The sequence below is a fragment of the Agelaius tricolor genome, unplaced genomic scaffold (genome assembly GCF_023055355.1).
Source record: "Agelaius tricolor isolate 1412-34295 unplaced genomic scaffold, bAgeTri1.0.p SCAF_8, whole genome shotgun sequence".
In the NCBI taxonomy this organism is placed as follows: Eukaryota; Metazoa; Chordata; class Aves; order Passeriformes; family Icteridae; genus Agelaius; species Agelaius tricolor.
This window is the reverse complement of record NW_027269268.1, coordinates 36,875,370-36,900,323: the sequence shown is the minus strand read 5'-3', so window position 1 is coordinate 36,900,323 and position 24,954 is coordinate 36,875,370. Positions and strand designations below refer to the sequence as shown.

At 43.9% G+C, this 24,954-nt stretch overlaps 1 protein-coding gene across 1 annotated transcript in view; it reads left to right on the top strand.

Moving 5' to 3' along the window:
• The first annotated feature begins 1,608 nt into the window (after positions 1–1,608).
• KIT (KIT proto-oncogene, receptor tyrosine kinase) overlaps positions 1,609–24,954 on the top strand; it is a 56,589-nt gene continuing 33,243 nt past the window's right edge. The window contains exons 1-3 of the mRNA XM_071432377.1: positions 1,609–1,750; positions 19,818–20,057; positions 23,570–23,848. Coding sequence (XP_071288478.1) covers positions 1,678–1,750; positions 19,818–20,057; positions 23,570–23,848 — 592 coding nt within the window. The 5' untranslated portion in view covers positions 1,609–1,677. The remainder of the gene's footprint in view (positions 1,751–19,817; positions 20,058–23,569; positions 23,849–24,954) is intronic.

Sequence of the window (24,954 nt, the reverse complement as noted above, 5' to 3'; positions counted from 1 at the left end):
CAGCTCAATTCTTTTCTCCTACAGAAACACCTGGAAAATGAGGGGGACACTAATAAATTAAGTATGTCAGTAAATTTTTCCTCCCTAAGATTAATTTGATGAGGCTAGCACCTAGTAAGAAATATGATTTTAGGACGCTATTTGATTTTGAAATTGTTGGTGTGCTAACAAAAAGTATTCCATTTTGCAGCAGAGGAAGGATTCGCCTATCAAAAGAGACTGGCTGTCAGAGATGAAAGAGAGTAAAGAAATGGAGAGAGCCATTTTAAACATGTAAGACAAGACTTTCATCTCATGCTGGACCATGTGGGACAGCGCTATTAACCTTGGGAAAAAATCTGACAGGAGTGAAAAAGAAAGGAAGATGAAGAAAAAAGAAGGAATATTTTACCTTCAATAATTTTTCTGATCTGTACCGACACATTTCAAGAAGTCTAGATTTATGCTTTTCCAGGGGTGAAAGTTTTGCCATATGTCCTCTACATGTTTCTGTACATCCAGAAGTGTTGTTATGGGTTTTCTGATAGTCTGTGTGTCCTCTGCCCACCTGCCTGTTCAGGTGCTGCTACCTTGGGCAGAGCATGGCTGGGGAATGCATGCATGACTCCTTTGCCTGGGTCACTTGTATACCTTTCTTCCACCTCAACAGTGTGACACTAACTGCTAAAGCAGTGTTAAAGCTGGAAATTTGTGTAGTTTGTGTTATTTATGCCTGCAGAGCAGCTCCACTCCAGTTCTGCGGCTACAGAAGTCAGTGCTCCCAGATCCTCGTCAGTGGTCTCATCGGTGCTTAAAAAACTCCCTCTGTGGGATTCCACAACCCCTTCTTGCAATACATTTGAAGTCTAAATCCTCCTTGCTCTTTGCAATTGCCTTCCTTACATATAAGCGATTTTTTCCCCTGAGAACTAAGAGGATAACTTTTTATCTTGCCCTTGAGGAACATGAAAAACAATCGCTCACAATCCTTTTCTTAAGGACCCTTTCCACGTTTAAGCTCCCTGTCAGTTTTCTCCTTTCCATACCAAACCAGCCACTTCTTTCAAGTCTTCGCTTTGTGCCACAGCACACACTTTTAAGTCTCACTCTAGGTGCTCTGGCCCTTAGTAGGTGGTGGCCCACAGCGGGCTGAGTAGATCCCAGCAGTGCGAGGCAGGGCGGAGGCGATACCTTTGGTGCCTCCAGAACCTGCTGTTAACACCTCCAGGAGCGATCAGTGAGGATTTCAAAGCTAGGCAAATGGCTTTGTATCTGCCCTTTAAGGGATGCTCTCTCCGTTTCCAGCTCCCGTGCCCAGCCCGGCCGCTCCCCCCCACCTTTCTCCGGTCCACGTTCCACTCGGGCTTACGCAGCCCCGATCCCTGGGGTGCTCGGCACGGCAGAACGCTGCCCGTGAGGAGGGCGAGCTCTCCCCCACGACAGCACCGTGCGCACGTTCAGCCACTGGGCTCTGCCTTTTTTTCTTAAACCCTTCTGTTGAGGGGCTTCACGGTGAGCCCGCGGGGGGCTCCCGGCGCGCTGCCCTTCCCGGGGGCGGGGGAGCTCCTCGCTCACCTGCGCCCATCCCCGTGGCGGCGGGGCGGGGGCCGGGGCGGGGCGGGGCCGGCTTTACTCCGCTCCTTCCCGCGGGGCTCGGGCATCTCCGCGCCGGGCGCTGCGAGCGGCAGCCGCGCCGGGATGGAGGGCGCGATCCTCGCCCGGGAGCCGGCGCACACCGTGCTGCTGTTGCTGCTGAGCCTCTTCCCCGCAGGTGGGAGCCGCGGGCGCGGGCGGGCGCGGAGCCCCGCGGGGCCGGGATTGGCACGGGCGGTGGCGGCGGGGAAAACTTCGGCGCTGGCGGCCCCTTCCACGGGGCAGCGCCGCGGCGGGGGTCGGGCGGCAGCCCGCGGTGTGCCCGGCATCGCCCCGCGCTGCCCTTGTGGGACGCCCCGCCGGGGAAATAAAGTCCTTTGTTTGCCGTGCGCGGCTATCCGGGGCTGGGAGAGGGGCCGGCAGGGAACCCCTCCACCCCCCTCCAGCTCCCCGGCCGGGCTGTTTTGACAATAAACTGTCCGGGGATCAGTACAAAATGTCCCCGCGGTTAAGTGCTCGTTGAACAATGGGCAGGAACGAGCAGCCGGCGTCAGGTGTCCAGCGCTGTGCAGCGGGGTGCAGCCTCCCGGGGCGAGCAGGCGGGCTCGGTGCCCTCTGCGGCCGCCGGTGCAGCCCCGGTGCAGGGCTCGCCGCGGGACAGGGCATCAGGGCTTGTCTCTTGCGGCACTGACGGACCTTCGCGGTGAAAAGGAGGGCGATAGGAACCTCTCCGGCCTTCGGGGGATCAGCTGGTGCTAAAACTTTGATGTGTTGTACGTTCCTTTCCACTCGTTTCTAAAAAGGGAGTTTATTTGTTGACCTCTCAGCCCTGGAGCACAGGTCTAACGGTTTAAATACTGTATCTGGCTGCAGAGCTGGGCAACTTCGTACACGGCTTTCAGAGCCGCCGTGCATCTCCTTTCGTGGTTTGTGGGCTTAGGAGGCGTTTGGCTGTGTCCAGCGATGGTGCTGGAAGGAGGTCGCTGCTAGACCTGGGGAGGAATTTGGCCCTGGGCACTAAAGTCTGAAAGGAGATAACATGAAAGGTTCTTTTGCTGCTTATCTAAGAACGAGCTTGGGTTCCAGGGAAGCGATGCACAGCGATAGGTGTTTAACGTCTGCTGCCACCACCAGAGAGGAGCCTCGCAGAGCACCCTCTGTGACACAGACGGGGAGGGTTCCGCCGGCCTCTGCCCAGGGCAGCAAACACCGCTAAAACGCCAGAAACCAAGAGCAGTGACAATTTACACTTCTTCGTTGTCAAACACTTTAGGATGCCTTAATGGTTTTGTTTAGGTAACTTTTTCTGTTTGCTGCCTTTTGTTTATTGGTAATCTGAGTAAGTGTGGCATCTGGCAATTTGGGCTTTCCTATTTAGAAGTACTCACATAAGGCTGCAAAATTCTGTGGCCACAGGAATGGAAAAGTCTCCTACCCATGAGTCATTCCTTGAAAGAAATTTTAAAAATGTTGAAATGATTAATACCTGCCAGCTTTCTTTACTCCATTAATTTCTTGCCTGCACTTTAAGGCTACCCTTCATCATATAGTTAGGCTGTCTTTAAGGAAAGCTTGGGAAACAGGTCCCACTGACAGCATGTCCTGGAAGACAGAGGTGCAATTTCCAGAGTACTGGAGAACCAAGGAGAATCAAGGAGAACCTTTCTCATGATTGTTCTTCTCGTTCTGGGTTTGTACACTTAACTTCAGGGAGACTTCAGGGACGCATCAGACAAAAACTTGTGTGAGCAAAACCACACCATGTTGTAAGAAATAACTTGCTACTGCAAAAGACAGCTGTCCTTGGGTATGAATGTGCATCATCTGTGTATCACACAGATGTAGGAGTATTCTGGGCTGGTTTTGTGGTGCTGGGCGAGGTATCAGTGTGATGGTCCGAGTCCTGGCAGTAGCATAGGAGCATCAGAAGTGACAGGCAGGACAGAGCTGGTGTGCTGTTCTGGATTGCTCCAGAGCTAGTTTGGCCCTGTGCTACTTTTGGTTTTGTCTCAGTGTAGACACTTGGCTGGGATGATCTCCCTGTTGAGACCTATCCTGTTTATCAGTGTACAGGTTTATAGGATGTATCTTTTTTTGGCTGTTGGTCAAGAGCGTCTTCCTTTGGTTGCAAACTGGGAAGGAGGATGTAGAAAACAGCTCAATGTAGCTTCTCAAAGGGTAAACCATTCATCTTTTCTGTCCATAGTCCCTTCCTACTTTTTGTTTTACTTGCAAACTAACATGCTTCCATACTTCCTTCCATTTGGGACTTGCCTCGTCCTTATTTTGATGCAATATTCTGGAATGATCTTTTCTCTTTTCTTCTCCTGTCCTCCCTCAAGGCTTGCTTTGTCCCCCATCATCCAGTACTCTGCCAGAGTCCCTTGTGTTTCTGTCTTGTGGTCATGAAAGACTGGACATGGTTCCCTTCAGCATCCATCCATCAATGCAACCTTTTTTTCCCCCCCAATCAGCTGCAGAGTAATAGGAGACTCTCCCTGTGCCCAGAGGGAAGAATGTCTGTTTTTATCATGTTCCCTGCTACCTATCAGCCATGAGGGAGGAAGCTTGAAGAAGGAAGATTGAATTTGATGAGGATTCTGATTGCTGTCATTCAGTCACTGCCTTGACCCCCCTCAAGCCATCTGAGTATCCTGCCCTCCCTACTCACATTTCCATCTCTGCTCTCTCCTCCTTTTCCTCCCTCCCCTGTGGCAGTGCAAAGTCTTGAGGGCAGAAATGTAGCCTAAGGCCACTGCCAGGAGCAGAATGGAAATGTCAAAGATTGCTCAATATTCAACTCTTTTTCCCTGCACTGCCACTGGGAACCTTTTCCCTGCAAGTGCGTGAGTGATTTTTGTTCGGGCTTTATAATAAAGAATGTGACAAATTTGGCAAGAAGTGAGATTCCCATTTACATCCTGTTTAAATACCATTCATAGAGACTGAAGGCATTTCCATGTGCTTATTTTGCCAGAGAGAGCCTCTTGTCAACAGATGACTGCAGCTGTAGTACCATTGGGTTGTATTGGCTCTCTGTGGGTTTCCCATCTCACTCCAGCTCTCCCAGCAATTGTCCAAACGGTAGCGCTTCTTTGCAGGTGCCTGAATTAAGCAAAGGATCCTGAGTCACCTCCAGAAGGGACATGCTGCACCAGGATGCAGGTGGAATTGGAAGGGATATGTCTTTAGCACGTGTAAACATGAGCTAGGACAGGTCTTGGGAGAAACATTTGGGTCGTATTCCAGTCAGTAGGAGGTTCTCCTAGTGAAGCTTGTCCTTTTTGCTCTCTGGTCTGTTCTGAGACACTAATGGTATCTCTGTAGTATTTAGATTTCTGTCTGAACTATAATTTATTGTTACTGCAAGCTATTAGAAAGATTTTAAAGGACTATCTGGAGCTGCCAAACTAAATGTCAAATACTAGGCATTTGTAGTTTGAAGGAAAGCTGCTTTCTAGTCCAAACACTAAACAGTCTGATGGAATCTTAAGGTAAGGAACAACAAATTCTGGATAAAACAAGAACCACGCAGCATCCAAGAGTTTCAACAACATATATGTTTATCTACAATACACAATGACTGATACAATCTCATATCAGTCTTGTAGAAGAGAGGCAGTAATTGCTCAAGGTTAAGCCACTTTTCAGCTTTTTTTTTCTCTCTCCCCATGAAGATCAATGCCATTGCAGAGATCGAGTGTTACACATTGTCCTGCTCTATGGATGTGACACATGATTTTACAGATGTTGTTTTCTTTTTCATCTAGTACAAACATCTTCCAGGATTTTGACTCATTTCCTTAAGTCTCTTTCAGCTGTTCAGAGAATGGCTAGAGGAAATGAGGTCTGATAGCCTAATGCATTGCATTTACTCTAAGTACCTTCTCACTTGAAGTACATAACTTTACCTTTCTAAAATTTCTGAATGTCTTTCTGACTGTTCCCATGCACAAGAAGCAAGTTGCAGATGTTTCTGTCCCTTGGAAACTCAGCTTCCCTAGTTGGGGCTTCTCAGCTGTTACAGAGCTTAAGGTGTTCATTGTAACTTTAGGCGGGAGAGAAGAGCTGATGCTGCCCTGCCTAAGGAAAGTGTGTTACATCTTTTGGTCATTTATTTCAAACAATCTGAAGAGAATGCACACAGAAATTATGAGAACTTGGCATAAAAGCAATTTTAAAATTACTAGTATTCTTCTATATTACTGTATTCTATAGTACTGTGGTTGTCTTTTTCAGTGACTTTTAGGAAACTAGGAGGTGTTTTTTTTCCAGTAGGACCCTGTTTGACAATGAATCCTGCAAACAGTCATAAATGAACGTAATTTTACGCGTGTGAGCAGTCTCCTTGGCTGGCTGCCAAACCTAATGACAACTGAAGTGTATTGTTTGTCCACTGGCCAAGATTGCTGCCGTTAGTGATAAAAGCATAAGGAGAGTGTAAACATCTGTGTTTGAGGGGAGAACGTGACTCCTATTTTCTAGGGGATACCAATTAGAAAGCTCAGTAAATGTTATTTTCTCAGTGGATTTCCTCTTGGGGATTATATTGATTTATTCTGAAAACACCGGTTTTCAGATTTAATGGATTTTTAATGATATTTTTCACGTTGCAAAAGGGTTTTTTTTACAGCATGTCAGGCTCTTGACTTTACCAGCAAAGAGACATGTAAATAACAGAAAAAATTTCTAATGTTGCTACCATGCTATGCAACTTCTGGGCTGCTCCATAGGGATCATTTCTGGAAATTGAACTAAAATGAAGCATCAATGGGTACCATTAAGAGCTACAGGGTTTTTTGTCACTGGGGGAGCTGACTGCATTCAGTGTCTATAATTTTAAATGTCATCTTGGCAGTTGAATCTGTAATCACGTAACACAATCGAATATCTGATATGGAGAAGAATTCTCAGGTCAACTAGGCACTGGCAGTTGTAAATCTAAGTGATAAAGAGGATGCATGGGCTGATTTAAGTTAAGAAGAGATGAACACTGTGGCAGGCAAATGTGAAAATCAGAGAGATGCATCTCTTAGAGGTTCTTTGGAAGCATGGCAAATGCCAGGTTAGTCCTACATCTCCTGTCTCTTCCTGTCAGTCCTAAGCAGTTGTCCCCTGCTCTTGCTGGGTGACCGTGCTCCTCATGAGGGACCAGAGGGCTGCAGCCAGTCTCCTGTGAGGACAGGCTGAGAGAGCTGGGGCTGTTCAGTCTGGAGAAGAGAAGGCTGGAGTGGATTTGTTTTACAGAAAGGCATTGTGCAAAAGCCATACAGGAAAAAGAAATCAAGCTTGGTTGATTATAACCTGTCATTGAGAGCCTGCGTGCTTTGAAGGGGTGGAAAATCCCAGTGAGCTGTGTAATAGAAATGTTTTGGGTGTTCACATACCTAGGCCATTCAGAACTAACCAGATTCCTGCTGACAGGTATCATGAGATTTAAAACTTGCTCTTGGCTCTCTTACTTAATCTGTTTTTTGTTCAGGAGTTAATGGCTGCACTGGATGTCACATGTTGAAGGTTTTGTCTGCAGGCCTCAGGACTGGAAACTTCATTCTTTGCTGTGTGAAATCTGACTTTCTCATGCATTCATCTTCTTCCTGCAGCTGGGTTTTTAAGAGACACAGCGTCTTTGGAAGCTCCCATAGAACTCTGAGTAAGGCTGGAGGAGACCTGCAGAGATCTGCTCTGTCCCCAGCTCTTCCTTGTAGTCAGATGGAGCAGATCTCCCCACACAGACTTTTGTTCTAACCTGCTCTAAGGCAGATTTGTGCTGCAGACTCTTACCACCTGTTTTTTCTAGTAAATAGGTATTAAAGGTCAAAAGCTTCTGATACCTAATCGCCCTTGCTGGTTGCCTAATTCCATCCTTTTATTCTCATGGTCTTTTGGATCTATGAACTACTCATCACCATCCTTGTTATAATAATATTTTACACATCGATGATATAAACCCTTTGGCTTCTCTTTTCTATGATAAACCTTTTCAGACATTTTCTTTTGGAGTGTCTTTTGTAACTCCTCCTTCTCCTGCGCTTCTCAGCCCTCTCAGACTTGTTTGCATTTCTTCCAGATATGATCTTAAAACTGACATCTGACTGTAGATGAGAAATGCAGTGTTTCCAGGTTCAATAAAATGGTCACCTCCCCCTGTACTATGTGCTTCAATTTGATTCAAAGCATTGTAAATCTGATTTTAATCATGATTTAAATCAGCCAACAGTAAGCCTCATTTTAACTGTTTTGCATTTGTACTTAATCATTTTGCAAAGAAAGGTTTAACCTCCTTTATTACCATTGAGATAGAGTTTTAATTAAATATAGCCTTTGCAGTTAATGTTATACTTACTTTGATTAATCACTGTGCCTGTATTTAAGCAATTATGTAGCTTGTTATATATACACTGATCCTGATTCTTCATGTGTATGTTTTAGTATGAAAATAGAAAATGTTGACATTTCTTGTATTAGATAATTGATTTTTGCTGATGATTTGCATCGATTACAATGACGGAAACAAGAATTCTGAAATGTTCTTCCGTTAGATAAAAAATAGCACCACATAGAAGCCAGCCAATTCAGAAGAAAAAACTCATTGAGAAATGTTTTGAAAAAAAGAATTAATGCCTGAAAGGCCTATCTGTAGTCAAAACTGGTGGCTTCTAATCACTATGCTACAAAAATTTTAGAACTAGTCCATGTCATTCTCTCCTTATTCTTAGAATAGTAATGGAAAGAAACATCCATGTTTTTTTTTCAGCTCCAGATCAGTAGCTCTTCTTTGAATGGACTAGATGCTTAATTGAGTTGTACTGAATGAACTGAAATAAAGAAAATATTTTCTCTGCACCTGCTAGGAAACTCCACATGTCAAAGGCTGGTTTATTGCTGCAGCACAACCTGCGTGAAGGTGCTCAGGGGCTGACTTTGATGAATCCAGTAGTTATATTATCTTTAAAATGTTGACAGCAAATTTACAGCTTGAATAAATTTTTGCTTTTATTTTTTTAATGATTAGAGGAGCTGTAAGTTTAAATTTATGTTGTTGTATTTTCAAAATCACTGTTGAGTATTTTTACCTTTATAAGACAAATGTACATTATAAAACTGCCATGGGTTTACTTTTTCATGTAATATTAAATTAAATATGCAGCTTAATATGGGATATTTTCACCTGAAATGGTTCTGTTTGTATGCCTCATATACAATTCTGTGCTAGGACCTGATCCAGAAGCATTCATTTTTTGCTGCTCAGTGGCTGGCTGATTCTCTTCTTCACTTTTGATGCTTGTTTGCTATTGTCTATACCATGGAAGTGCTTTCTATGCCTGGGTGAGCATAACTTTTATATTTTGAAAAGAAATTATGTTACCTTCCACAAAATAAAAGCTTCCTCCCATTAGAGTTGAATTTTAACACAAGCTGTTGAAGTTTCCTATTCCATAGCATGTCTGACTTCCAGGTATTATACATAAAATTGCTGACTTTGCAGGAGTATTAATGTTATCATACCTAGGATTTGAGGTATGCAGCACAATAAAAGAGGTCAAATGGAAGGAGCAGAAGCAAGACCTGTATTTCTGGTCTCCTCCTATAATCTAGATCTATTCAGAAGAGATGATGGAATGGGATTCCCTGTTTAAGCAGGCACTTGGGCTGCACTCACATTAAGTAGTCCCCTGTGTATCTTTCCTGGAGCAGGAAGGACTGCTTTTCAGTAAGCAGTTACCTGTATATATGTCATGTATGTGCAATTTCTGATAAGGCTTATAAGTAAACTAGAAAATAAAGTGCAATTTAAAAGCAAAAACTACAAGTTGGACTTCTGTGATATTGGAGAGTTATTTATCTCATTGCTAGAGGACTGAGGAAATGAAGCTGAATTGTCAGAAATATATCCAAGTCTCTGTATTCAAAGCACTTCTGTCTAAGACAACATCAGTGACAGATGTTGCTGGGTGTTGGTGTGATTGTCTGAGGTGAGATTTTTCACCTGAGGGTGTTCTGAGAAATGTGCCAATGACTCCTCCTGAAACTGTCCCAGTCATGGTTTAAGAAGGCATAGGCAAAGATACTTATCTAATATACTGGGTACCTCACTAAAAATGACTTAATAGATTTGGTATTTTCTGTAAAACAATGCTTTTACAATCATTTTTTACCAACATCTTAATAGAAAAGTTTAAGTGTTATTTAGACAGGGGAAATCTAAGTTCTTGCAGGCTTATTAAAAATCTCTGAATCGATACACTTAATTTATATGGACAAATGTGGAAACATCCTAAAACCTGCCTCTTAAATCCTGGATCCTGTGCCATGTGCCTGTATGACATGATGCAGTGACTTGTGTTTTGGAAACACAACTATATAAATACTCTATCTTATTATTATACCCAGAATTTTTCTCATTAATCTGTCAGTTCTTTCAGTGAAAGAAAAGAGAATACAAAGTATTATGGACATAAAAGATAGCTGTGTCTTTTCTGCAAAATTTGGTGAACATGTTAATCTGAAAGTCTTGTTTATTGCTGTAATCTTCTAGGAAAATGTACTGAACTAAATACCTAGAGAAAGTAAAAAGCAGTGTTCCTCTTTGTGGTATTTAATGTGGTCCATCATAAGAGCAGTGATAACGTAATTATGCAATTATTGGTATATTTTCCCCTCTGGAGGCCTTATGTAGATGATTACCAGTGCACCTTTTAATGAAATTGCTACTATTTGATAAAATTACTGCCAAGACTTGAAATAATTAGAATTCGCATTGCCAAAAGTCTTACATCTCCTTCCTCAGTTGAGCCTTTTCCAAATAGGCATTAATTCAGATTGCAAAGCGATTTACTGTTCTGCAGTTTTCTCGTTTCCCTTCATTAAAATTACCTTTTCACTGCATTTCAGAAAACATGCTTTCAAGCCTATGTTGCTCATTACAAGGAACATTCATTCAAAATGGAAGTTGAAAGAAACTGCACCTTTTAATGTAAATGTCAGCAAAGAGAAGTGAGAAGAAAGAGCCATTAAAGGAATAGATGGGGCACATGACAGCTGAATATGAATACACTATGCATTAGTGTGCTTTTTCATTCCTTCTAATCATTCTCCATACTTACTTCATAATTTGTTTATTTTTGTGTCTAACAGCTGACAAAACTAACCATGGGGACATCTGGTTAATAAGTAATTTTGGAAATTAGAGGAAAGAAGGCAATAATTCAGTAGGAGTAAGAATCAGTCTAAATGTATAAATCTCAATGCTGACAATCACTGTGGCATACAGTTGCTCTGTTTTTTTGCAAGTCTACTTGTGTGTGTACATACATACATATTTAGCTGTACTGTGTTTCTCTCTGAATAAGAATTATCAGGTAGTTGTTGTAAGCATAGACTATTCTATGTTTAAAAAAAACCCAAAACTGGCAGGTCAATCATGCATTGGGTTTGGTTTTATTCATTAATACATTGCCTGTAGATTCCTTCCATGGTGGGAAGTTCAGGTATAAGAGACCACAGTGTGTCAATGTAATATAATGAAATGAATTAATCACCTAGGGTAGGTTGTCACACACAGTGCTTCAAGATAAGTGCCTGGGCTAATGTAGTGCATGTGGTACTCCTTCAAAAAACAAATCCCAAAACAACAGAAAAAGCCCCAAAGCCATGTCTTCTCAAACAAGGAGGATTGAGGGAGGTACTGTACTCAGCCTTAGAAGGAAACATGGTGTTTGATCCTGCTGTAGTCATTTAGTATGTGTGCTAAACTAGAATTATATTCAGCTACATGTCTGCCTTTGACAAATGGCTCTATTTGCAGAGTGAGGGATGCCTGTCAGAAAGGGCAAGCTGCTCAGCAGGCAGGAACAATAGCCTGCTTGCATGGCTGCATTTTCCTCACCCCAGCAAGGGAAGTAAAGCCAGCAGGGAAGAGGAAGGTGTGTCTCTGTCTCTGGAAGGTCCCGTTGCTTCCCCCAGCCCCTGGCCTTGAGTGAGTGTTGTGCTTGCATGCATAGGGCAGCTCTCACATGGTTGTGGAGGTCATGTGAGGGATCTGCTCTGCTAAGCCTGCTTCTGAAGTACTGAAGCAAAGTGCTGTTGGCTGCATGGCTAATTGGTGTGACAAGACCCCCTGCAGGAGGACCTGCTGGCTTCCACCCACAAGCCAGGCATTGTCCCAGGTGCTCATGTTTAGCCTGCCTGAAGATTCTGTGAATGTTTCTCCCAGAGGCTGTGGTGTACAGGGTCTGTAGAGCTGGCTGGATTTGGCTTCTTGCTACCTGTCTCTGATACTGGCTCTTCCTGATTCACCACATCTTGTTCTAGGGGGTGCATAACCTCTCTCCAGGTGTAGCTGGGTGTCCCCTCAGTCTCCTGAGCTCTTTTCTCTGCAAGTGCTAAGCACCAAGTGCCTTTTACTTGTTCTGTTCTCGTGCCAGGGCATGAGGTGTGTTGTGGGGCAGGTCCGTGTAGGTGCAAGCCCAGACTATGGAGCTGAAAGGTTACTATGGGGCCTCACTGCAAAGGGGGGTGCCTCGCAGCCTCTGTAGTTCCTCATGCCCATGCCTCCACAGATGATAAAGACAACCTTTGTGCTAACCTCCTGCCACTTCCTCTCTTGGGTTTGCCATGGGTGGGAATCAGCTGGCTGGTTCCACACTTGCTCTTTGTGTGGGAGATGTTCATTTCTCCTTGATGCTGTTTGCAGATGGAGTCAGCTTGGCTGTGCCTTTGAGCGCTGTGCTGGTGAGCTCCCGCCTCCCGCTCTCCACAGTGCCCTTCCTCTGCCCCCTTCCCTTTGGGGGTGAGGGGGCAAGCAGGGCTGGCTGGGAAGACAGGGGTTGCCCTCATGCAGCTGGGTAAAAGTCAAAGCCCTCATTAATCCTCTGCACTGGTCTACTGCTCAGTAATATATAGCTTCCAAGAATCCTAAACATCAGAGTGGGCACAAGCTTGTGAGCTCTTTGTTTCTGCTTGGGAAACACGGCATTGAAGAGTCTGTTGGTCAGCAGATAGCACCGACCCTGGAGATGGGTTAGAAACAAACTGCTTAGTTCTGCAGGGAAGCCTAATCAGCCTAGACTTAAGTATGTGTCCAGTGACAGATAATTTTTCAGTCTCTGAAAAGCAGTTGGGGCAGAGGAGCAGTCAGCAAGGATTTGTGTTGTTCAGATATGCTGAGAGTCCGTAACACTTGCAGGGACAATCAATCATGTGTTGGGTATTTTTTGGTTTATGTCTTTGAGGAAGATGGTTGGTATGGATGGTTTCTTTTGCTAGCCACCTTTATCCCCAGAGCCTGGCTGGAACAGGATCTGATGTAGCTTTCAGATCAAATAATTTAAAACTGACATTTGCCATTGCTAAACTTTTCATATAGCATAAGGGAGAGTGTCTGTTTAGTGAAATGGAACAAAACAAGTAAGCATATGATACCATCTCTCCTTTGAAAAATCTGGGAGATTTTATACATCAGAGTAAATTCAAGTTGTTTCAGTGCAATTAACATGAAAGTTTGACACTTTATATTTTTCCTTGGGGCATGAAATGGCAAGACAAAGAAAATGTAATTGAAAGGATCTTACATTCATGTCCATCATAGCTTATGTCAACTGTCATAGTGGCTTCAACAAATACGAAACAGAGTTGGAAAGGTGATATTCCTCAATTAGACCTGTGTGTAAATACTCTAGAGAGGATTGAGCAGGCTTCTGGCTAGGACCTCTGCACTTGTGTAAAATGGTTGGTTTTGCTTCTGCTCTTCTTTCAGACCTACAGGGGACTTGTATGTCTGAAAACACGTTCATTTTTTCCAGCAGTGCTGGGTATGCTGAAAGAGGATATTACTTCCCTGCAAGCCATGTGTTGCTGATATCCCTGGACCATTGCATCTACAGCAGTGCCACTACTTTAACTGATAAAGCATATCTCTTGTTTCTGCTCTCTTATGTTGTTGTAGATGAAAAACCACAGTGAGTGAGGTCTGTGTGATAGCCCTTGAAATGAAGCCAGTGCCCAGAATGTAGAGGCACTGAAAAAAAATAGCCTCTCCAATTGTATCCAATCCTCACAATCTTACACAAAAGTTGTGGACATTTTGTCTCTTGAAGTTTAGCTCCTCTGTGCATTTATGATAGAAAAACGTTAACTACTTCAGAAATCATGGTCAGGATCAGGTCACGGTCAGGTCACTGTTTTCGTTGTGCAGTGTTTGTACAGCTCAAATGATGATGACTGTGAAGGTTATGGACAACTGCAGGGGGAAAAGGCAGAAGCTCAGAAGAGCCTGCCATGCCCTTTCAGTGTGTCCCAGCCCTTGGGGAGGCAGGGTGAGGGATTTGCCCTTGCTGAGCAGCAATGAACCTGTTGGCAGTGCCATGGGCTGGGCAGAGAGGCTGGTACTGGGTGTGAGCAGGTTGTGACTGCAGTGGGAAGCTGCACTGTGCCTCTGCCCAGGGAGATGTTCCACACAACTTGAAAATGGAAGGACGTGGGATAAGGCACAGGGTTTTTTGTTTTATTTTTCTTTGGAAGCAATCTGTTGTGCTATAGAGCTGCCACAAACTTCTTGTTCCTTTTAATGTTTAGATAAGAGTTGAAAGAGGAAGTGGCTACAGAGAGAGACTAACCTGTTGGCCTAAGGTTGTGCAGGAAATGTGTGGCAGAGCTGGGAATAAAATCCACAGTATTTGACTCTTTGTCTTAGTCCATGGCAGTCCCACATCCTTTGTTTGCTTGGCAGCTGGAAATGGTTTCCAGTTGCTTGTGAGCTTGATGTGGACTTGCACCTGATGTGCTCTTCCATGCTACACCAGTGTTGTGCTGAGGCTGAAAAGCTCCAACATAAACTGTATTTTTTTCACAGGATGGTTCACTCCTTAGCCAGAGCTTTTGTTGTTTGCACATCCCTTAATTGTTACAGGAACATTCTGCTGTCCTTAATCATATCCCTGCAATTTGACCTGCATTTCCTATCAGTATTATCTAGAGCTGTTTGATTTTCTAATTCCTCCAGCTTGGTTTTCCAGATGTTCCTTCTGCATGCAGAATTCACAACTGCTGTACTCCTCCTCTTTCCTCCCTCTCCCTTCATTTTAATATATTTATATCTTCTTTTTTTTTTTTTTCAGTTACACAGCCTTGTTCTCAAGTGATTGTTCCCAGCACTGTAGTTTTTAACCCAAGTTTTTTATTTAACAAAGAGAAGTTAGGGTTGTGGAAGTGAAGCTCTTCAGCTGTAGGACTCAAATTTAGTACATCCAAAATGGAACTTGGATTGTCCAACTCTGAGCTTATTAGTTTATTTTAGTTTTTTTTAAACTGTGACTTATTTGCCATTATTAGTGTATTTTTGTTAGCCTATAGCAACTACATCCTCTGGTTGCCCTTGAGGAGAACTCTAGAGGGTCATGCAGAATGCCAGTGTGGTACTCTGGCTATGCAGTGTGTGGGGAGTGTTGAATGTGTCACAGTGGGATCCACAGTCTGTGATCAACAGTGGGATCATCTGCACCACTTGAGACCAAAGGACCCATGTGGGCAGAAGACAGGTTTCCTCCCTTCTTGTCCTGCATTGTTCCTGTGGTCAGGTGGGCCTCACTGGGATGGGGACACTCAGCTGAATATTGACATAGTGCTCCACCTCCTTTTCAAAGGTGTGAAAAGGTGGAGAGAGGGTGGGGGCATGCCTAGGTGTGGGGTAGGTAACAAAGTAAGGATGCATACCCACACCTGGAAGACTTCCTGCATCCCATTGCTCAGAAAGGTTGCAGTCCTACTAGTGACTGGTAAAGCCAGGATCCCACATGGGATCATGGGCACAGAGCTCTGGGAGGAGACAGCAGACACTGTATCCCGTGGGGTTTGGCACTTGGAGATCCCTTACTACCTCTAGCATCTATACTGCCAACAGGACTGATTCCTGAATTATGGGTCTTGGTGTCATGGCTGTGATTACATGGTTAATGTTGCTGGAGCCCCCAAGAGCGACAGGGGGCCTGGAAAGAGCCCCATCACTCAGGTGCCATACAAATGGAGCAGTTGCAGACATGAATCTGAGAAAAGATGAGCAGAGAGCAGATGGACACATGCTGTGGGGATTAGTGCACCGGATTACAAGTTGTTAGTTAAACTCTCAGATTTCTGTCACTTAATTATTCCTCCAAAAAGAAGACACAAAGTCATTCTCATCTTTCTAAACACCATTTTAATTCTCTTTTTTAAAGACAGATGATATTTTGGTGCATAATACGAAGCAAATCTAATAGTCATTCTGTTTACAACTGGCTGTCCCTACACTGTCATAGTATTTTTTAAGAGACATTATTTTCAGAAGTTAAGAGAAAAAAACCCTTTACACTCTGGGAATCCTTTGCACAAGGTATCATTGAATTTGTAAGTTTTGCTGAGAATTCACAGACTGCACAAAAGGAACCATAGCAAAATAATCTTGAAATATGAGTGATACTTCACCATATTGTGCTAGTTCCCTCATTTTTTTTTCTCCAGCTCTGCTCCATAATGTATTTCTTGTGCCTCTGGACAGGTCAGTCTCTGCTGTGTTGTTTACTACCTCTAAAAACTTACCAGTAAGCTGCTAGATAGTCCTGCTAGTAAGTGTTGGAAAGACTTGAACTCCTAACCAGAATGGATAGGATGCGGGCTAGGGGAAAGAGTAGATAAGAGTCATAAATGTTCCATAAGAATATGGAATGATGTTTTTCTAATCTTTCTGGCAATTATTTTTTGTGGGATACTTTTTTATCTGTTCAGTCACGTGAGTTTATATAGGGGATTAGAATTCATGGAAAATTTCTGGTGGTGCTGGAAAAACAGGCACTGGTGGACTTGTCTATTGGGTTTAGCATTCGTAAATCTTCATTGGAGGGAGATGGGGAGAGAAGAAGGGCTTCCTCCAAAACCCAGGCCAAAAAGTAATTAGTCCCTGCAGGTGGTCTAGCCAGCCTTTGCTTCCTACTCTGTGGTGGATTTGTCAGGAAGAGGAGCAGTTACCTGACCTGGTCTTAATCCAGCATGTACCTTAAGAGCGACTAAAGCTGTGAGATGAGTGAATTAAGTCTGGAGTGTATAACCTCATCCCAAGTAATTATCCGATTGTTTTTCCTGAACGTCTGTTGTTATCTGTGTGGGTAGGGAAATTCAGCCTCTGAATGGAGCTGCAGAGTGTGTTTTTGCATGCAAGTGGAGTTGGGTTTTTAGAAATGTCCCCCTGGCTCGGACATGGCTGTTACATGTCTAGTCCAGCTGCGCAAAGCTGTGCTGTGCATGAGAGGGACATGGCTGTATTTGTAGGACTATTGAGCCTGCCTTCATGAGAGGAAGGGTTTGTTACTGCAGAACCTGTCAGCATTTACACACAACACAGTGATGTGCATGGTTTGACAAATCCATCCTCAGGTCACAAATCAATTATGACATTAATATTTCCACTGCTACCACGACTAGGTCCTTTTTTCCTCTACAAACCTGTTGGTGATACCCTACCCTTGACCTTCTCACAGCCTCTGCCCTAGGGTTGGGTGTGTAGGTGGATTTGGGAAGCAGGAGAAGCCTTATGTCTGTCCACCAGACTTCACAGGCCGGTTTTGTCTGGGCAGTTTGGAGCCCACACTTACCCCGTGTGTCATTGCTGGGCTGGGGAGATACCCAGGAGGGAGGGAGAGGGAGCAGTTCAGCCAGGCTGGCTTGGCATTTCCTCAGGGGCCAGTAAATGAGTTTGTTCTCCGTGTAGCTGTGGACACTTGGAATGAAGCCACTCCTGCTGCAGCTGAGGCTGCTGCCGAAAGAGGGGGAGTACGGCTCGGGACAGCAGGCTGCTGTGCTCATCCCGCTGCCTGTGCCTGCCAGGGCTGGGAGCTGAGGCCAGGCCACAGCAGCAGCACATGCCTTGGGCTGGTGAGAGAGGCTGCCCTGTGCTGGCATGAGGGCACACACATGCTGGTGTTTGCTCCATGGCAGGGCCTGTGTGACTTGCCAGGACTGTGCTCCTCGAGACACTGGGCACTGGGGCCCATCCCAGGCCAGCACCTCCCTGGCAGGGCCCAAGCTGAGACCTTGCTGGCTGCAGGATGGAGTGATGACAGTCAAGGTCGTCCGTATCTTCTGCTTTCTCAGTGCTCCCTGACTGGTCTGTTAAGCTAGTGCTGGGATAGCTACACCATGCTGTATTCTGCTGTTTTATGCAGCTCCTGTGTTTTGTCACTTGAACTGCCCTGTGGTCTGTGGGGACCGAACAGAGTAGTCTTCAAAGAGGTGCCCATGAAGGACCTGTATGGTTGTTCAGGAGCCCTTCTCAGAGGTCTTTGCCCTCTGTCTTCTCACATGCCAGAAGTTCCTGGCTCTGAACTGAGGGGTTTGAAAATCGGAGGTCTTCTTGCAGATGTTAGGCATCTCTTTGCCCAGAGTAAAGGATTTTCACTTTACTCTGGGCAAAGAGATGTTAAAAATCCTTTACTCTTTGCCCAGAGTAAAGGATTTTAAACAGCTTTTCTGTTTACCATTCCACTGCTGGCTGGGACTTATTCTTTTGAGATCTTGGACTTCCACTCTTCTTGTTTGAGCTACTGTACACAGCTCAGACACACACCTGCACTTTGAGGTAGCAGATCTGAAATTAAAAGTTGATTTTTCTGCCTTTTTCTGGCAAATTTTATTTCTAGGATGCTTGCTTATGCATTCAGTCATGGAAGCATATATATGCAGGATTAGTAGACCTCATGTGGAAAATTGCTTGGTGACACTGGAAGAATGAGTGCCAGTTGAGTTTAATACTGATAAATTCTAATTCCAAGGAGGGCTCCTTTCAGACTGGAAACAAACAAAGTAATTAGTCTCTGCAGGTGGTCTGGCCAGCCTTTGCTTCCTACTCTGTGGTGGATTTGTCAGGAAGAGGAGCAGTTACCTGACCTGGTCTTAATCCAGCATATACTTTAAGAGCGACTAAAGCTGTGAGATGAGTGAATTAAGTCTGGAGTGTATAACCTCATCCCAAGTAATTATCCGATTGTTTTTCCTGAACGTCTGTTGTTATCTGTGTGGGTAGGGAAATTCAGCCTCTGAATGGAGCTGCAGAGTGTGTTTTTGCATGCAAGTAGCATTTTCACTGGTATGACTCTGCTACTACACACGGATGTTGTGCAGTCTTGTACAACTGTGTGGCATGAGCTAACAGCACAGTTATTGTAAGCTAAGGATTACTCATAGCAATGAAGAGCTACTCCGAAAGGGGAAGGGTTTGTTACTGCAAGATCACCTCAATACTTGCCTATGTTCTTCTGATACTCAAATAGGTCCAAAACAGGGAGAATTTCTCTGGATTTTTGACTATGAACTCCATTTTTGTAGGCTCACTAAGACTTTCAAATCATGGGTATGCTAACTCAGCAACCCCCTGATTGGCTTGCCCCAACAGGAGTGCCAAGGAAGCCTAGATGTGCTTCTTTCTCTGTGTAGACAGTTGGGGAGTGGTTGGGAACTGTGAACTGGGGCTGCTAATTTTACAGAGGTTTATTTTGTGAAAACATTTAAAACATTGTGTTAGGGCGTGTTCAGTGACAAAGAAGCTAAATAGTCAATTAGAGCAGCTTTGGTGACTGGGAGATTGGAGCCTCAGTGAAACTAATTTGGTAGCATTGGGATGGAAACTTGAAGAATAATTTGCATGGGTTTTTTTTATGTAAGAAATGTTGAATTGGCACGTCAGGTAAAGAAACAAGCAAGTATGGAAAACATGTTCTGATGCCTTCATTAAACTGGACACTTCTAATTCAAGAGTATGAGTGGAGCATCTGAATATATGAGAGAGCAGTTATAAAAAGATAACTGTTGAGCAAGGAAACTTTAGTTCTTGGCAACATACTGAGTAAATGACAAAGAATGATTAAAAGTGCTGCCATGTAGGATCAGACTCATATGTTCTTGAATTTAATTTTTAAATAGCTTGGGTCTGTTCCCATTCAAAAGCCAAAACATTGCAGAAAGTGGTGCATCTGAAACTTTAGTTTCCAAAGGTTTTTTAGAGGCCAGTTTCCACCTGCACTGGTTATTTTCTCTGTGTGCCAAAGGCCTTACTAGCCAAAAGGTGTCTGTAAAATTGCACAGTTCAGCTTAGTATTTTTAAGAAATAAATCCCAAAAATATTAGTTGTACATATACAGCTATAAATAATAATTTTGCTGCAGAAAAAAAAGAGAGTGTTGTATTGACAGACATTCTATTTTGCGCTTTTTTTTTTCCAGGTGGTACACTGTCCCATGTGGAGTCTTTACGGGTTGTGAATAAAGGGGAGGAATTAAGGCTGACGTGCAACGAGGAGGGACCTGTGACATGGAATTTCCAGAACTCGGACCCATCGGCAAAAGCAAAGAGTTCCAACGAGAAGGAGTGGTACACCAAAAATGCAACAGTCAGAGACATAGGCAGATACACATGTAGAAGCAAAGGGAGTATTGTCTCCTCTTACTATGTTTTTGTTAAAGGTAAATATCAATGAAGGCATTATTTTTGCTTCCCACCCCTCCCCTTCCCCCCCCCACCCCCCTTCCACAATAAATCTTGGAGGACGGACTGAATTTGAAGTACAGTGGGAGAACACAATTCCTCCCTGTCCAGTAGGAAGAAACCTCATTCTCTGCTTTGCTTGCAATGGCCTTTGTCAGCAGCACAAAGTTCTGGATGAGTTCCTCTTTACATCCCCATTTGTGGTAAAGTTTATCCAAGCTCCCTTTCTGGATAAGCGACCTGATTCTGTTGCATGAGTCAGTTTTACCATGAAGAAGCAAGAAATACATAAAAATATCTTTTTAATTCTATGCCATCCATCAGTATGGAGTCACGTAAAATTTGGACTCAGGTTTTTAATTTACTGAGGCAGTCAGCCTAAAGGGTTTGGTCTTTTGAGACTGTGCTCCCAGGCCTAAGCCAACAAACATTGATGATTCCTCTGCATTCAGCCTCTGATGTACCTTGTGACTGATCAGAAATGTCTCAGACAGGGAAAAAAGTGCTTCTGCTCTGACACATTTCTCAATCCTTTATTGCTCTTCTTTGTGCAGTGTTTTCTTCAGATTTCTTCTCTGCTGATATGTGTCTACATCAGCTGCCCCTGAGCTCACAGTTTACCATGCCTGGCACTTTCCCAAAAAAATGGTTATTTTGCTTCTCCTTCACATAGCTCTCGTGGTCTTCCTAACCTGTTGATGGAAAAGAGTCCTACGGCATCAATGTTGAAGACAGCATTCCTTGACCAGCAGGTGTTGTCTCAAAGAGCCCCCTCTGAACCCTGCTAGTCCTTTGAGAATTACTGCAAGGTTGTTTTCCAAGACAGGGATATACCAACACAGCAAAGAACTGCACAGCAAAGTTTATTTTCATGAGGGAAGATGTCTGGCATAGTGGCCACACAATTTAGAGTGCTCCTTTAACTGCTCCTGAGTTCTCCAAATAGCCATGCAGCTACCATGGATAAGTTTTCTTAACTTTCTGTTTTTCTCTGAGACTGTAACTAAAGGAAATCTGAATGTGATAAACAATCTTCATTTTACCTACTCTGATTTTTTTTCCTGAAGGTTATGGTAATTATCTCAGACAGGTATGATCATAGAGATGCTCTTGCCTTCCGTTACATGAGTGACTCCTTCACCTCAGTATCACAGGCAGCTCCCCTGAGCATGAAAGCATCAGTGAAGTTGTTGGCCCTCATGCAACACGTTATTATCTTTTTTCTCAGTTGTGTGCAAAATGTGCAACCTTAACTTTGGCAAGTTCCTGGCTGTAAAATAAGTATGTTTGTGAGGTTGACCATCATTTTGGATCAGGCATGGTTTAATGACATCACCTGTAAGATGCTGCCATATGCTCTGCTGTTTGTGGGGTTGCCACAAACACCCCATTATACTTTTCTGCTTGTAAAGTGGAGTGAAGAGAGAATAAGACCAAGAACCTTGATCCTGCATAGTGACACCTAAAATGGTGTCATCTGTTGATGTCTTATGTTCTTCTGAACACACTAAATCCAATCCATTTCTGTGACCAAGACTGACACAGCATTGACAGACTGTGTATGTGTACCTGCATCACCTTTCTCTTTTGGCAGAAAGTACTTGTGTTTTATCTAAAAAGCATATTTTTTCCTGATCCAAGCAAGCCTAGTTCAAACTCCTGCGTAAGAGAGAAAAATTTCTTGATTTTGATCTCAAGTTTTTTCAGATGGAAGCACTGATAAGCACTGTCATATCTTGTGTTGGAAACTGTGTTCTGCAGTATGCCCAGAAGGCAAGTGCAGCCCAAGATGTCCATGGGGTAGAAGGCCATGAAAGGAAGAACATGACCATGAGCAGTCTTGTTTGTGTCTGGATACGCTGTAGGGAGTCCTTTCATGTCTTTTCACTCTGCTGTTCCCTTCCAGATGGGGATTGAAGATGCAAGGGGAGCACCTCGGCAATTCTGCTTGCTCCAGTCAAGGTCTTGCCTGCAATTTCAGCTATTAGTGAAACATGTCTTTGTTCCTGCTATTTTCAAAAATTTCTTTCATTTTTTGGTAGTTGCTGGGAGCCATACTTTCTGCCTAATGAAGATATCTTGGTTCTGTCCACATTGGAGGAAGGGGACTGAGTAGAAAGCAATCAGTTATGTCTGTTAGCAGGGACATTTAGATGAGCACTTTTAATCCATCTTCTTCCTGCTCAGAAGTGACAGCTAGTCATAGCATTTCTTTTAAGATCTCTGTGTGCAAAATGTCACATTTTGGTTCTGTTCAGAAATTATTTAGGTTTTTTTTTTTCATTTCTTAGTAGTCTCCATCCTCTAATTCTAGACTGATGCTTCAAAACCTGTAGTTTGTGGGGGCTTCTTGGGTGGTAATGTCAAATTCAGCTAAAGCTACACCCTCATGCTAGGCTAGAAACCAGCCAGTAACTTCTCTGTTTGATGATGAATAACCCCTGATGTAGTGAATTGCTTCCATAAACCTCCCAGGCTTCATTTTCAGTCTGGTACTTTTTGTCTTAAACCAGATGCACATTGTCCATCATCTTAAACAAATTCTCTCAGTCTTCCTTGGTAAGCCATGGTTTGTTGATCTATAATCATTCAAGTCGTAAGTATGTTTGCAAAAAAGAAAGAAAACTTTTCTCTCTGTTTTTGGTTTTCAAATTCATTCTACTCTGTAGAGAGGGCAGATGGAATCTCAAATAAACTTTTACAGAGTGCTTGTCATCACACATTCCTTTATTTGTGTGTTTGCCAGCTTCTTAGCCTTTCAAGGTCATGACATATCATGGGCTTCAACTTTGGTTGTAGAAGTGTTTAAAGTACTATATGTTTATGTGTTGTGGTTGGCTGAGATGAAATGCTATAAGAAAATTACCTTGTGAAAGATTGCATGATTATTTTTCAATCAGATGTGCTGTTTGTATGCCCAGTTTTTCTTCTAAGGAGGCTAAAAATAATCTCTGCTTTCAGGGAGTGGAGAAAAAGAGAGAAGTTGTTTGCTGCTTCCCCTGGTAGCAACATGTGTTCATTTAGATTATGTATTTTACAGAAGTGAAAACCATAATTTAGGTGCTTTTCAACTTCCATTTGCTCATAAATTTCTTTCAAATCCTCCTGTGGGCATGAAACCTTACAGCCCTGCCACTAGCTAAAAGCAAATTACTTCTAGTGGTCTGTGAAAATCTGTTTACTGCTGTGGGGATATTTTGGACCTAAGCAAGGCAAAAAAATGCCCTTCATCTCCAAATAAAAAAGCAGTAAGATTATTTTTAGTGCACATGATTCTTTAGTGTATCTGGTATGGAATGCTACTGCACGTCTCCTGTCATGCTGCTCTTTTAGGAGAAAATTTTATGTCTCTTGGTAAACATGAATTAGGCAATGCTCAGTTTACCTGGCTGAAAGTAAAAATTTCTTTGACAAGTGCCCAATTGTAGAGTTAGGGTGATCAGAAGTTCCCATGCCAGCTTATCTGACAGATCTTTGTGTTTCTTCACAGATCCAAATGTGCTCTTCCTTGTTGATGCTCTGATCTATGGAAAAGAAGACAGTGACATCCTGCTAGTGTGTCCACTAACAGATCCAAATGTTACAAATTTCACACTGAAAAGGTGTGATGGCAAACGTCTCCCCAAAAATATGACGTTCATTCCCAATCCCCAGAAAGGCATCGTTATAAAGAACGTGCAGAGGTCGTTCAAGGGCTGCTACCAGTGCTTGGCCAAGCACAATGGAGTTGAGAAGATATCAGAGAAGATTTTTTTGAATGTGAGACCAGGTAACACAGGATTTTTGCCTTCTTGTAGAGAACCTGATTCCCAGGAGGTATAGAGAAGGGCTGTGAAGCCCCACTGCTGTCCAAAGCAAAGTGGTGAGCTCAGAAAATTTGTTTTGGGCAAATTGTGTCAGGGCACAGATTGATCTCGTGACAGCTGTGCCTGGAAGGTTTGGCCATGATGAGCTTTATTTTCTGTTCCTGGGGATTTCCAGGCATTTTTTAATCATTATAAGAAACTTGGATTGTGCTGTTAAATTCTGAGGGCAAACTAGCACCCTGAGGTTTGTACAGGTTTGCACAGGCAAAATTATTTCAGTGCGTGACTCCTGTGTCTGTTGCCCACAAGTGACAGTAGCAGGAACTGATTGATGGCATTGAAGAAGAGAGATTTGGTGGATAGGCAGAGCTTATGGAAGGAGAAGGTCTTTGTGTTCATGATATTGAGTGAACATGGTCACAACAGCAGCCATGTGCACAGATGATGATGGGGAATGCATTGTGGCTGAGCTGCTACATGCAGCACTACGCTTGGCAAACCTGTTGGTGATACCCTACACTTGACCTTGCCACAGCCTAGAGTGCCCTAGGCTTGGGTGGTTAGGTGGGTTTAGGAAGCAGGAGAAGCCTGATGTCTGTCCACCAAACTTCACAGGCCGGTTTTGTCTGGGCAGTTTGGAGGCCACACTTACCCCGTGTGTCATTGCTGGGCTGGGGAGATACCCAGGAGGGAAGGAGAGGGAGCAGTTCAGCCAGCCAGTTCAGCCAGGCTGGCTTGGCATTTCCTCAGGGGCCAGTAAATGAGTTAGTTCTCCGTGTAGCTGTGGACACTTGGAATGAAGCCACTCCTGCTGCAGCTGGGGCTGCTGCCGAAAGAGGGGGAGCACGGCTCGGGCCAGCAGGCTGCTGTGCTCATCCCGCTGCCTGTGCCTGCCAGGGCTGGGAGCTGAGGCCAGGCCACAGCAGCAGCACATGCCTTGGGCCGGTGAGAGAGGCTGAGGGCACACACACGCTGGGCCTGTGTGATCCGCCCATTCTGTTTGGAGGTGGGGCAAGAGGTCGAGGAGTGAGGGCCATCTCAAGCGTGGAGCTTGCAGTGGCAAGTTTAA